Source organism: Hirundo rustica, chromosome 4, assembly GCF_015227805.2.
Source record: "Hirundo rustica isolate bHirRus1 chromosome 4, bHirRus1.pri.v3, whole genome shotgun sequence".
Classification (NCBI taxonomy): Eukaryota; Metazoa; Chordata; class Aves; order Passeriformes; family Hirundinidae; genus Hirundo; species Hirundo rustica.
This window is the reverse complement of record NC_053453.1, coordinates 73,102,039-73,115,716: the sequence shown is the minus strand read 5'-3', so window position 1 is coordinate 73,115,716 and position 13,678 is coordinate 73,102,039. Positions and strand designations below refer to the sequence as shown.

Below are 13,678 nucleotides of genomic sequence, written 5' to 3'. Positions count from 1 at the left end.
ATGCTGAACTCTTAAAGAAAAAAAATGCATAAATTCCTTAGGATTCCTTCACTGGTTTATTTTTTTCTGCTTTTGGCTAACACTTTGTGGGTACCACTCACTAATAGCTTGTATGTGGTAGCAGGACAGTGACTTATGCTCAGAGCAAGATTTTGTTCAGCTGTTTCATGTTGTCCTGCATTTCCACTGAGTCATCTTTACCCTAAATTGTTTTTTGTAAATCTAGAGAAACAAGCTTTTATTTACACATACTTTAGCTAGTATAAGAGTTTTCTACTTTTTTTTTTTTTTTCTATTAAATCTATTCAGTAGGAAGAAAAAAAATTACAAGATTTCTGTACAAAATTAGTGATTTTTTCTACCAGGTTTGTGGGGGTTTTTTTAAGTTTTAAACCTTTTTTAAAAATCAATATGCTCAAGGGAGATGCAATTTCTCACCGTAGTAAAGAAGATTCATAGAGCGACGTGCTCTTAATAAATTCAGTTGCCCAGAATTATGATCTCCTAGTATCTGTCTATGCCCATGTCCATATTCTCACCTTAACTGGTGGTGATATTTGATGATTGATGGTGGTGATTTGCTGATGATTGCTGGTTAATGATTGTTGATGTTATTTTCAGAGTGTTTTCGTGGAATGCTTATACGGTCGGTATTTAGAAGGATTATTTATGTTTTGGGATGTGAGAGATTTTAAAGATAATTCCAGTTTCTTTTTCCTGTGTACTCTCGTGAGCAGTCTGTGTTTGTTAATATTAAAAATGATACTCTGGATTTGCCATACTACGCAGAAATTTAAAAATTCAAGTGCCTGAGCCCTCAGTTCTTTATCAGTCAGTTACCCTTTGTTAAGCAGTGGCCAATATTTGGTTCTCCTGGCTCTAGACAGTTTCATTATTTTAGTACATGTTGAGCATCTGCTGCTCCTTGGGAATTCTGGAATCCAGAAATAAGTTGTCAAACAGTGGCAGAAAGCTGTTTTGTAGATTGTTTTTGGTTTTGTTTTTGTTTTTTTCATGCTACGTGTATAATAAACTTCTCAGTCCAAGGCTGGCAGCACAGTGTCTCTGTCTCATCAGCACTCAGTTAATTCGCTTGTGATGGCACACAAAACGTGCTGTGTGAAATACCCAGTTCACAGATCATCCCCTCACAGAAGCTGAGCTTATTTTGGGCTGCTGCTAATTATACAAGCCCTTAGAAGGACACCAAAGCACAACACGCTCTTCAGAGGCTCCAAACTTTCTACAACTTTTTTTCTGAAGCACCACACCATACATTGAAAGAACACAGAAATAGAGGAGGCTTTTCATTTTTTTTTTTTTTTTTTTTAATTGTTTCTCCCCCTAGAACTTGGCTGGATCTCAAAAGTGTATGTGAATCGACCTGCAGTGGTGAGGCATGCAGAACAAATTAAAAAATGGAAAACTGTGAAAGGTAATTGGCAAGTAAGTGCACTTCTTATGCATTCCGTTCCTGTATTCTTAAAGCAGTCACTCTCCCTCTCCAGGCTGTGATATTGAATTTTTTTCAAGATACATGTAAACTTAAAAGATGTGCTTGTCCGTGTCTTATTTTAGTAATTTGTATTTGATGATGATGGGATGGAATAAGGTGACGCGTTTATCCAAACAAGTTAAAAACCTTATAACTCACGACTGGCAAAACCGCAAATGGATTGAAGTCATCTTTATTCATGAGTGGATTAAATTGTATATTACTATCCCTCCACATTTATTCTGTTTCCCAGACAGACTTCTCTGCGTGCTGCCTTCTTATTTTTTAATTTTAAAGCTGTAAGATATGATCATGGTTCCTGTCAAGTTTGACCTACCTGGATGATTTTTCTTTGCTTAAACATTCTCAACGTGTGTGATTTCGTTGCTTAACTAGTTTTTTAGCTAAAATTCAAGAACCCTGACTGGCTGTGGCACTTGGTGGGGGGAAAGGAGCCCGCTAATGTTAGGAAGACTGGCTTTTCAGCTGCTGAGATAAGGTGAATGGTTGGTTATTGTCCATTTTAGAAATGACAAACTGTTTCCCCATTCACCAGGCAGCTGTTCTGCACACTGAACAAGTTGGTTATGTGCAACAGTAGCTGAAAACTTGGAAGCAGGAGGAAGGAGATGGTGAAGGATCAATCTTGAGAGTGGAACCTAACAGAACAGAGGAAAGAATCATTTAATTATACTTAATTCTTTAAAAAGTTGCTCAAAGTTGACATCTTGTAACCATTCTGGAGTGGCTGAAGCTTTGTGTTCACAAGGAGCACAGATTTTGGGATTACAGTTTGGGGATAGTTTGACATGGGTGTAAGGTGCTACTGCAAGGTGATAGAGAAAAAGTTCCCTGCTTGCTTTTCCTTCCTGAAAGTTTGTGCTTTGTGTGTTATGATTAAATTTAAAAAATAGAGATGAACTGAGGAGGTTTAGACACCAGCTCAGCGTTTCTTCAGAGTTTCTTATGCATAAAAAGTTACTTGATACTGGGTTTATCAGTCCAGTGGCTCTGAGCTGGGAAATAGAATGTTCTGCAGGTGCAGAAACGTAAAAACAAAGTCTTCTTTTGACTGAGGTTAGCATGTAAATAACAAAGACAGGGAGAGCCACGGGCTTTGATTACAGAGATTCGTTGGGAAGAAAGGGATTTAGTGTCATTCCCACAGCACAGCTGGAGGACAGATGTTTATTCCTAACACTTCTCCCCTCTCCTGTGGAGAAACACCAGCACTCGAGCAAGGTTTTACTCGGAAGGGTGTCAGAAGCATCTCTCCTCTGTCTGAACGTTGTCACTGCTGGACAGTCATCTGCTGTTCTCTCAACAGAGGTGATTTTGAGCCTGCACATGTTTGAATGTTAGCAGCATCACAGATTCAAGTTCTGTAGTTTGTTTCCCAAAATACCCAATTGAAAAGCCCTTTTAAAAAACCTGAAGTTTATTCCATTTCTTGAAACCCCTGACTACATCTGTCTTGATGACTGATTCATATCGTAAGAGAGGAGACAAAAATTCCCTCAAACAGAGGATAAAAAAAATCCAAGTAAAAGTAACACAAAACTATTTCAAGGGAGAAACCCCTTTCAAAGAATTATAGGATGGAAGAGTCAGGAACAATCAGTCAGGCTTAGACTAGCAGGGGCCAGTGATGGTTCATTACCCCACTGCCATTGCAAACTTTCCCCCTGTTCAAGTGCCCTGGAGGAGAAGTCAGCTTTGAGTGAAGCCATCGCTGTAAATGAGCGTTTTCTGGAAGACCTTCAGCAGATATTTCAAAATAATGTCCTAAGCTCAATTTTCGTTCAGCAAAAAAAGCTCATAAAATTTTTAACTATGCTTCTGTTCTATTCTTTGATTAATAAGTCTTTTAAAATTCTGAAGCATTTGCATCTAAAGAGTTCTTTAACCTTGCCACTTACCTCTTGCTTTTCGGGCTTTTTTTTTTCCCCCACCAAAATTACAGATTTTTTTTTTTTTATTCCTGATTGACACAAAAGGAAGTGGATCCTTTCTGTATCATTAGATACTGCTGAAGACACAAACAATAAATATCTGCCAGCCCTGTCAGTCCTAAGCCGTAATTTGCTTGTTCTCCATGTTGCACCCCATACATTTCCCCATTGTCAGGCTTCTGATTCCTGCATTTTGTAAGGCAGTTTGGCTTTGGAAGTGTGAACAGAAATGCTCCATTCCTTGCTTTGTTCCCTTTGCAGGCAGCTTGGCTGCTGAAAGCTGTCACCTGCATAGACCTCACCACCCTCTCGGGCGATGACACTCCTTCAAACGTTCACAGGCTGTGCTTTAAAGCAAAGCACCCTATCAGAGAGGATCTGCTCAAAGCCTTGGACATGCATGATAAAGGTAAAGGAAATGTCTGCATTTCCTCGTTATTTTCTTGTTATTTTATTTTATTTTATTTTATTTTATTTTATTTTATTTTATTTTATTTTATTTTATTTATTTCTCATTATTTTATTTTATTTTCGGAAAGGACGTTGGTCCACCGATGGGAGTCGTGTGGACCAAAGGGGAGCCAGGCCTCTGATTGAAGCCATACACATGAAATGCCAAAGTCTTTCTTTAAAGCTTGGATTTATGGACTCTGCAGGCGGTTGTGGTATAAAAGATGAAGTCTGTTATCTGAGAGTTTGAGAGGAGAGCGTTTTAGCCAGAAATGGAGGAGGGCTGCATTAAAGTAAAGACTGCTCAGTTTCTGCTGGGCTCAGTCTGGCTCCACAAGTAAGAGCAGAGCTTGGCAGTGCAGCTTCTCTTGCAGCAATTTGCGGATCAGGCTTGTCTTAAACTGTGTGTGCTGGAGTTGAACTGTGAGTCTGTGGATAAAAATCTTGGAGTTTTAACTGCTCGGTGTCAGGTGAAGGAATGTGAGGGAGGATTCAGCACGAGAATTACCTGAGCAGTGTGAGCAGTACGACAGACATCCCTGGGGCAGTGCTTGAGATCCTTGTGAGAGCACAGGAGTGGGAGGCGAGGACAATGCACCGGTGCTCGTGGAGAAGGTGGAATTCTCTGCATGAAAAGGGGAACTGTGGCTTTTGCAGGTATCACTGTTGGAGCAGTTTGTGTGTATCCTGCAAGAGTCCCCGATGCTGTGAACGCCCTCAAGGCTGCTGGTTGTAACATACCAGTGGCTTCAGGTAAGCTTCATTCCAAAACACCCCATTAAATAATTTGATTTTATAAAATAAGCAGGAGAAATCCGGAAGTTTGGACTTGGTTTTGTGTCAGGGAGTGAGGTGAAAAGGTAACAGGTGGAAGGAAGGGTATGGAAGGAGGATCTTCTTCTGGTGTAGTCTTTTGTTGTCTTTCAACTTCAAGCTTTTCAGGAATGCCAAGTCTTTTTGCTGGAAGACCTTTAAAATATATCAGTGTTTTTCTCACCTGGACAGACGAAATCAGAGTGCTGGACAAATATCAGTACACACTAAGGAGATGATGATGATGATGGGAGTTCTAATAAAGGTTTCTTTTCCCTGTCATGTTTGGCTTTTGAGTGTAATCCTGTGTGAAGGTTTAGCCACACAGCTGCTGGCTCATACACCCACTTCCAGGATGGAGGGGGAAAGAGAACTGGAAAAGTACAAGTGAGAAAATTTTATTTAATGCTTTTTTGTGCACTCCCAGCCCCCTCACCAAGAAAAGGCCTTGACTCTGTGCTGGCACTGCTCTGCAGTTTCCCAAGCACCCCTGTGGAACCAACACTGCTTCCTGCACAACCCCAAAACACCCCAGCCACAGTCAGGAGAACTATCCCAGCCCAAACCAGCACATCCTACAGGCTGGCCTCTGTGTGCAGAGCCAGGGTTGCTGCCTGCTGAGCAGCCACAGGTTCAGGGCTTTCACATCCCAAATCTAACGGGGTCAGCTCTTCTCCAGTCACCACGCATGAGAGATGAGTCCTGAATGTACAGGGAGCAAGAAGTAGAACCACAGAATTACTCAGGTTGGAAGGGAGCCCTGGATGTGATCTGGTGCAAGCCCCTGCTCAAAGCAGGGGCAAACTTTGAAGGTTGATCAGATATTTAATGATGAAGTTCATGTGAGTTTTTTGTTCTTGTTTCGTTGTTGTGTAGGGGAAAAATACATACTAAATGCATTTATTTGTCAGAGAGGAAGACAATCTCTGACAAAGCCATTATTTTTCCCATTTCCAGTGTTACCTATGGGTTTTGTACTTAAACATCATAACCATAATCTTAAACAGAACTCACTGAAAGCAATTTTTATTATATTGTGATTTAACTGTTAAACAATATCATTATGATTTAACTCGAATAACTACTTAAAATAATTGGAGAAAATGAAATTGCATCTGTTGCTTCACATCTGAGCTCACTCCTTGTTTGCTCAATTCTGCTGGAAGCAATAGATACTGTGCTTTTATGTAGGCTGGTCTGGAAAACGTCAAGGCATGTGAAAGATCTTTTCACAAGATGCACTTACCTTGCTGGACATTGGGTTTTGAGGGTAGGACGAGGTGCCTTTAGATTTTCTGAATCATGGCAAGCATTAAGAAAAAGAATAACGTTCAAGCTTTTTTGTGCGTCACTTGTATTTTCAATTTTACGGTCAACTTATAAAACTTCAGCACGTTCACAAAACATTTTGTCCTTCTAACTGTGCCCCTTTCACGCCAGTGGCTGCTGGGTTTCCATCTGGACAAACGCCTCTAGAGACCAAGCTGGCTGAAATTAGGCTGGCAGTGGAATATGGTGCCCGAGAGATTGACATTGTCATCAGCAGGACTTTGGTGCTGACTGGCCAGTGGGAAGGTAAGTAAAAAACCTTCCTGTGGCAAGGAACCTGAACCTTCCTGCATGCACATGCAGGGTCTGTCTTTGCCTCTTCCCCAGATCTCTCCATCAGTCCTTGGAGAATTTGGTCTCTCACCTCAGGGTAACTGATAATCTGGGGCTCTGAGCTAAATAAAAATTTTTATTTATCGTAAAAACTCTACATATTAGAAAAGCTTTATTTAATCAATCTGTGACAAAGGGTTGCCTTTTTGGAGGGAAATGCTGTCAGAAGTTGTGTCAGGCTGGCCAGGCAGGATGACTGTGGTTTGAAAATTCAGGTCTATTCCCTCTGTGCTTTTAGAGGATTTTGTGTACAGCATTTAAAAAAAAAAAAAAAATAAAAAAAATAGCAAGTAAAGGCCTAATTATTTGAAGGGTTTTGTTAGAAAGCCCAAGGGGCTGACAACGTAGATGATACCTTTTTAAATATACATGTTCCAATTCTTGCCGAAAACACCTATTTGATTTGTTTTCTTTTTCCTGAAAGTTGAGGGTACAAATTGACTCTTCCCATTATTATTGATGCTCTGGCGTCTGCAGACTACCCCTAATTAGTAAGAACAATAACGCTGAAGATGGTTTTTGCTCTAATTGCATCCTTAATGTACTGTGAATGGTTTGCCTTAAGTGCTGACAGTGCTCCTATAACTAATCTCCTTTTGGAGGTAGACGCATCATTGTCTTGGAATGAATTTTCCATTTAGCTGTATAATGCAGTGCCATCATATCCTATTTTCTTGGAAGGCTTTATAATGGACCCCTGGTACCTGGCTTTATTTAGGGAAATAACAGACATCATGGTAACAGATCATGTTTTCTGGTCTTCTTTCAATGAACAGTTAGAACTGAACCAAAAAACCCCACATGTTCGGCATCTGTGTGTTCAGGACTGGTTTCCTTGCTGTAGTATCTTGGGCTCTTTTGCAGCATTTGCAATCTCCATGCTTTTGGTCTTAGTTATTTAAGGATTGTGTGATGGAGAACTCAAAACCTACGGGGCTTGGATTCAGGGGGAGTTTGGATCATGGCTGAAATGAGCTGGACATACGTTGTGAGCTTTCTCTGCATGGGAGATGAATTTCTCTTTGTGGCCACAAATCACCAGGGAGGAGTGCACAGACCCAGCAATGATGGATGTGTTATAAAGCTGTCAGTTTAATAAATAAGTAAATTAGGGATGGCTTTTAATTTGGTATGCATATTCTTTTGTCCAGAGCTGAAGTCATGACAAGGTTGAAAGCCATCCCTATTCTGGCACGGCTTATATATGTTGGGGTTTTTTTTCCTCCTATGGGAGAATTCAAATTATTTCCAAATGATTTCTTAAGTTTATTAATGAATCTGAATCTGTTTGTCACATGTGTTTGCATGATTTTGAAAAAAAGCTACTTCAGGAACAGAATTTACTTGCCACAAGGTGAAAAATTACAATATTTAACTTTCCTATTAAAAAAAAAAAACAACAACCAAGTATTTCATTAGGTGATCTGGATATTTTGGTGAAAATCTAGAATTCTGTCTTCCTGTTTAGCTTTCAATAGGTATGTTACCTATATGATTAGGAATAATGCAGAATAATCTGTAAAATACTTTTAAGGAATCTAGAAGACGGGATGAGGAAGGATTTTTAGGCTAAATCTAATTTGTTTATATTACATAAAATTAAGCAGTGCAGTTCCTGTGCCTGTATTTAAGGTGCTTCATCAACTAAATCAGCCTTGCAGTTCTATTAAAACTTATGCTAATAGTAGTAGTAATATTATTATTATTATTAATAATAATAATAATAGTAATAAACAACTTCTATGTGTATTTTCTTATGCTGACAGTCTTCACAACTTCAGAAGTTATTGAAAAAAAAACCCAACCCAACAATGTGGTAGAGTGTTTTATCTCCCTGTTAATTTTTAGCTTTTCTTCTAGCCTGTGCAATAATTGGGGTCACCACAATAGAATAGTGCTGCTTTGTGATTTGCTTCAAAGGCTTGTTTGGTTATTAAATATTTTAGAGCATGTCCAATTATGTCAGGTTATTTTAAAGCAGTTCTTGAATATTGCTGGAGCTCTTTATGACACTCAGAATGTGTTTTCCAGGCCTTTGTGAAGTGTTTGTTAAGATCTTTAAAATAATGCTGAATATGAAAGCAGCTTTATTGGACAGCGAAATTACATCAGAAAATAACATTAAATGAGATATAAGTTTATGAATTTACATACCTTTTATAACCTTTTAAAGCAATGCTACTTTAAAGTAGTTTACTCAGCCGTTGTCTTGTATTACTTGACAAAGTCTGGATTAAACATGAATTATCAATTTGGATACTTCCTTTAGACACAGAATGTGGAGCCTTGATGGAAGGAGTGATCAAGTTGACCAACAAATTGTTGAAATCGACTGGATCTATTTATTATTCTTTTCCCCCCCTTGTTATCAATGTTTGCTGTACCTCCTGGGGTTGTGTGGGGTGCAGTAATGTTGGTGCTATAATTCCACAGCTGTTAGCAAACACCTGGAAACGCTCCGCTCTCAGTGGCTTCAGGAGCGTTGTTCATGCATCATTTGCTCTGTGGCAGTTGAATTTTCCTGTAAGAAAAGGGAAAAAACAAAACAAAACAAAACAAAAGAAAACACTTATAAGTTTCTTATGCTCTGAGAAATTCGAGCATTGCTTCATCCATGGTCTAACCTCATCATGGGAAAGCGCTTTTCATCACTGCTGATTTATCAGGTGTGACTTTAGAGGCTTTGGTCGGGGATTGGAATCCATAAACAGCGCAGGCAAAACACACTCCCCTCTCCAGAGGCTTGGAGAAGATTCCACCCATTGTTCAGGAAGGTTGCAGTTGGATTTACCATCCCTAGAGGTGCAGGCTGCCTGCTGCAGGGTTTCTGTCTGGTGCTGTCACCACCAGCCCGGGCTGGCAAAGCCAAGCTCTGTTCCCAGCTCCACGTGGATCTCTGGAGCCTGGAGTTGCACATATGGGAGCAGGACTGAGGGGGTTGTGTTGTGCTGGTGGCCTGGAGCTTGTTGTTCTGTGAACAAACCTGCCATTAACGTGCCAGACAGAAGGGGCTCCAGTTTCCCCATCGCAATCTCCTCCATCCTTTTGGGCTAACAGAAATCCGAACGTCTTCTGGTCTCAGTTTCGACATCAGTCATGGTGACTGACTAGCTAAAAACACCAAAGAAATAGATTTTTTTGAAGAAGAGTTAGTCCATAAGAAATGAAGCTGTGCGTTTTTTTCTCCTCCTTTAATATTTTCATTTCCTTTGTAGGACATCTGGATTGTCCCCTTTATTTTGTGATCTTTAGGACTAATGTATTGCACCAAAGTAACGCCATCTAGACAATCTAGTGCAGATTACAGCCAGCAGAAGTTATCAGGGATGTCTGCTTGGGAAATGTATAGAGGAAGGAACATTTTCTTTGCTGTATTTAACAGCTGCTAGAATTTAGTATAATGTACTGAATACTTACAGTGTTAGGAAAATTATGAGAAAGCTCACAACTCTTGTGTTTTATAACAGTGAAATTAAAAACACAGCTATGAAAGCATGTTTATTCCCTACAAAATCGGAATTTTTCTGACTTCTGTAAGTGCATCCAGTAAAAGCAGATCTAAAGTTCCTGAAAACTGGCAAGTATCTCAAGTGGTGCAAGGTAGAAGAGTTTTTATGTCACATCCATTTTAACAGCTAGGTCAGTAGAGCTACTGCAGACTATATTAGTCTGCCTCCAGGTATACAGGTTGGTTCGCTTTGGGGTTTTTTTTTGTGGGTTTGTTGATTTGGCTTTTCTTGGTGTGTGTTTTTTTTTGTTTTGTTTTGTTTTGTTTTTTGTTTTTTGTTTTTTGTTCCCCTGGCTTAAGATTTATACTGCTTTTAGAATGGATAATATTGGTGCTTTCTCTAATATGCTGGAGAGTACTGACCATTTGCTTTGAGAGCTTTTGCTTTTTCTTTGCTTTCAGGACTCAAAAAGAAAGTCTCTTGCAACCTCTCCGTGGTGCTCTTAGCTCATAGTTGAAAATATGCCTGCAGGGTTTCCTGTGATAGAGTTTTTTTGGCCAAAATCCTTGGGGCACTGTTGCTAACCAGAGGTGCAGTGTCTTCTGGGGAAGTTGCTGGTGTTCTGCACAGGTCACAGATGTTCCTGCATTTCTAGCATCCAGCTTTAACCCACCTTGGTGGAACTGAGTCGTTCAGTGCTGGGATCCTTTTTGGCAGCACAGACTGTCCCACAGGAAGCTCATCACTCCTTGAAACACTGAGTGCATTTTGAAGTGTGATTAACTCCACCCATACTTTAGACTTTTGCCCAGGATTTTCAGGATAACCCTGTTATTTGTGCCTTGATTTAAATATGACAGTACTGAAATGTCTCCTTTTATTTTTGAAAGTGATGCCTTGGGAAGGCTGAGCTGGAGCAGAGACTGGGCAGAGCTGGAGAGTAAAGTAGGGAATTATTGAAAGGGCTTTAGGATCCACCTTGGGCAGGACAGGGCCTGGCCAGGGCTACACCCAAGGTGGACCCAAAATGGTCACAAAATGGACAAATGGTCACAAGGTCTTACATTTTTATACGTTTGGGTCCATTTGCGCATTGGGGTTTAATTGTCCAATTCCAGCTCCAGGCTGTGAGGTCCCTTCTCGTTCCTCCCTCCAGCCACCCTTGTTTGTGCTTTTGGGGCTGAAAGTTGTCCTTGGTGTGCAGCAGGAACAGGATTTGTTTTGTGTGGCTGCTGTGTGCAGAGAGCTGAGTGACCCTGAGTGTGAGCTCAGAGCTGCACCCTGGGCAGCACAGAGTCTGGAAAACAGCAAAGATAAAACTCAAGGCATTAAAAGGAGTAGGAGTTTTTCCCCTTGTTCTGTATCAAGGCAGAACTTCCCGCTTGCACTGGGACTGGGATGCTCTGGTTAAATTGCTCTGTCCCAAATGTAGCTGCATTTCTCTCTGTACTTCCACTGTGGGGTCTAAAACGCTGTGTGAATGTCAGAATAATTGGTCTCTGAATAAAGAACAGCCGTTCTTACCTACACACCCGCCCCATTAAAGTGTGCCCACTCCTCCTGCACCCCAGCTAACCCGACAGACACGGATGATTGAGGCTCCTGAGTCGTTCCTGTCCGTGGGATGATGCGTGACACTAATTGCATGTAAAAGTACCTTCCAGCTGCAAGGGAGGGTGCTGGAGCTGCACTGCCAGGGAGCAGCAGCTGTGAGGATGTCATTTCTCTCCGTGGAATCCCACCTAAACGTACATTTTGTTGATTTTATTCTGACGTTTTTTTGGTGGCGTTTCTCAAAGGTAGGGGGAAAGTTTTTCCCCTTGTTACCCGAAAGCAGCAGCAGAAGAAAGCTGCTTTCTCTGGGTTTTCAAAAGCTTTTCTAAAGGGAAGAGTCGCCCCACTAAAAGAGATTTCGTTTGGATCTAACATGAGCAGTGTTATTAAATGCACAAAAAAGAAAAAAAAAAAAACAACAAGTAGCACAGGTCCTTTGTGTTTCCTTTTTGAGCCTCGATTTGATGTAGGTTTCTGGAGCATCACCAATTGATCAATAAAACATGTTGGACTGCATGCTAGTACTGATTAATTCACACCTTTGGTACACAGTAAGAAACAAGGTGAAGCCTGGTGTCTATAAAGGGACTTGCTAAGTGCATCAGCCAGTTGTCTGCTAATGTGTGCAGCATGTGTCAGAAGGCCAGCCCCGCAATTCCAGCCCTGGACACCCTGGTGTGCCCATGGCATCAGTCAGATGAGGGCCCTGCCACAGCTGGCAAACTCTGCCCTACGCTTCCAGGTCCCACCTAAGGGCTGGGGGGAAAAGAAGTTGAGTATTGCTGAAAAATAAAAAAAAGTCTTTATAGCCTGGACTGTTTTAGCAAGACCTACTTAAAGCTCTGTTTTAGCCTTCTGTCAAAGAACTTTTTGATTATGTGTTTGAAGGTTGAGTACAGTTTGTCAAAAGGACCTTCTTGCAAAACATCCTGTTTGTTTATTTTGCATCTTAGTTTTTTTAAATCCAAAATCCAGACATCCTGTGCGCTGTAAGAGCTGCTTTTCTCCCCACACTGGAGCAATCTTAAACATCCCCAAGCAACCAACTTCTGACAGCAATGCTTCATTCATTTCTAGCTCTTTTAGTCTCCCTACCTGTAAACTTTTGGGGGAGCACTGCTGAATTTTACCAGGAAGGGTGCGAGGGTTTCACTGGCCAGAGAAAAACAAAGCCACGTTTCTGATTCAATGAGAATACTGATTTTATGAGTACTGATTCAATGCACTACCATATAAACCAGCTGGAAAAGCTGGTTTAAAATCAATCTTTACTATCCTAGCATTTTTTCTCCTGATGTATTCATGGGTATTTTGTACATTTTTGGTTTTGAGAGAACAGGCATTAATAGCTACTACGCGTGGCGTTGTTAGTTACCTCCGGTCATGTAATTTATGGAACTTACCAAACTCAAGTTCCTGACCGCCACGACTAATTAGAAGACTGGAAATTAACCCAGAAGTGGAAACTACAGCTGTACTTGAAAACACCTCTCAAAACTTTGATCATTTCCACGTGCCTTCGTCCCCAGGTCTGTACGAGGAGATCCGTCTGTGCCGCGCCGCCTGTGGAGAAGCTCACATGAAAACAATCCTGGCTACAGGAGAACTGGGCTCCCTTGCCAACGTCTACAAAGCCAGCATGATAGCTATGATGGCAGGTAAAACGCTCTTGCTTCTCCTCTTGAGCTGAGACTGTCTCTGCTATACGATTTAGGAGGCTTTGAAGAATTCCAGTCGTGGAATTTTGGCTTTGTCGATCGTAGAGAAAGCTTGTGGAGCAATTAGTGAAGCTGCAGGTGGAGTAGTGAAGTGTCACTTGTTTTGTGTAACCTACCAAGAAACTGCATGAAATGTTGAGTAGCTGAATGGCAAGGGGTGTAGGAGCAAGTAAAATTCGTTGTCAAACATCTGATGTGATCAGAATATTTAATAAAGGCGTTTGGGGCGGACACACTTCTGGAGGCAGCTGTGCTGACCTGCAGGTGGGATGTAGGTAATGGCTCACAACCTTGTTTTAAATGCAAGGGGGACTTCCCTGTGAAGACTGATGCCAAAAGCTCTCAGCTGTGGTTTGTGATCACTTCTGACCCGCTCTGAGAGGGCAGCTCAGGACACCGGTGGACAGGATAGAGCTTCCAGGGGCTGTGCATTCTTTGTAGGTGTTACATTTTTGTACAGCTTAGCACCCATCTGATCCCAGATTTCCAGCAGTATATTCTCTCTCTGCAGCTTTGGGTCTGTGCTGGTACAACTTTTCCTAGCTGAACCAGGGTTATAGTTGTGTGTTTCAGTGCTACACTGGA

At 41.2% G+C, this 13,678-nt stretch overlaps 1 protein-coding gene across 1 annotated transcript in view; it reads left to right on the top strand.

Moving 5' to 3' along the window:
- Window positions 1-13,678, top strand: part of DERA (deoxyribose-phosphate aldolase) — a 43,698-nt gene that overhangs the window by 6,214 nt on the left and 23,806 nt on the right. The window contains exons 2-6 of the mRNA XM_040063325.2: window positions 1,349-1,446; window positions 3,709-3,856; window positions 4,555-4,650; window positions 6,151-6,285; window positions 12,905-13,033. Coding sequence (XP_039919259.1) covers window positions 1,349-1,446; window positions 3,709-3,856; window positions 4,555-4,650; window positions 6,151-6,285; window positions 12,905-13,033 — 606 coding nt within the window. The remainder of the gene's footprint in view (window positions 1-1,348; window positions 1,447-3,708; window positions 3,857-4,554; window positions 4,651-6,150; window positions 6,286-12,904; window positions 13,034-13,678) is intronic.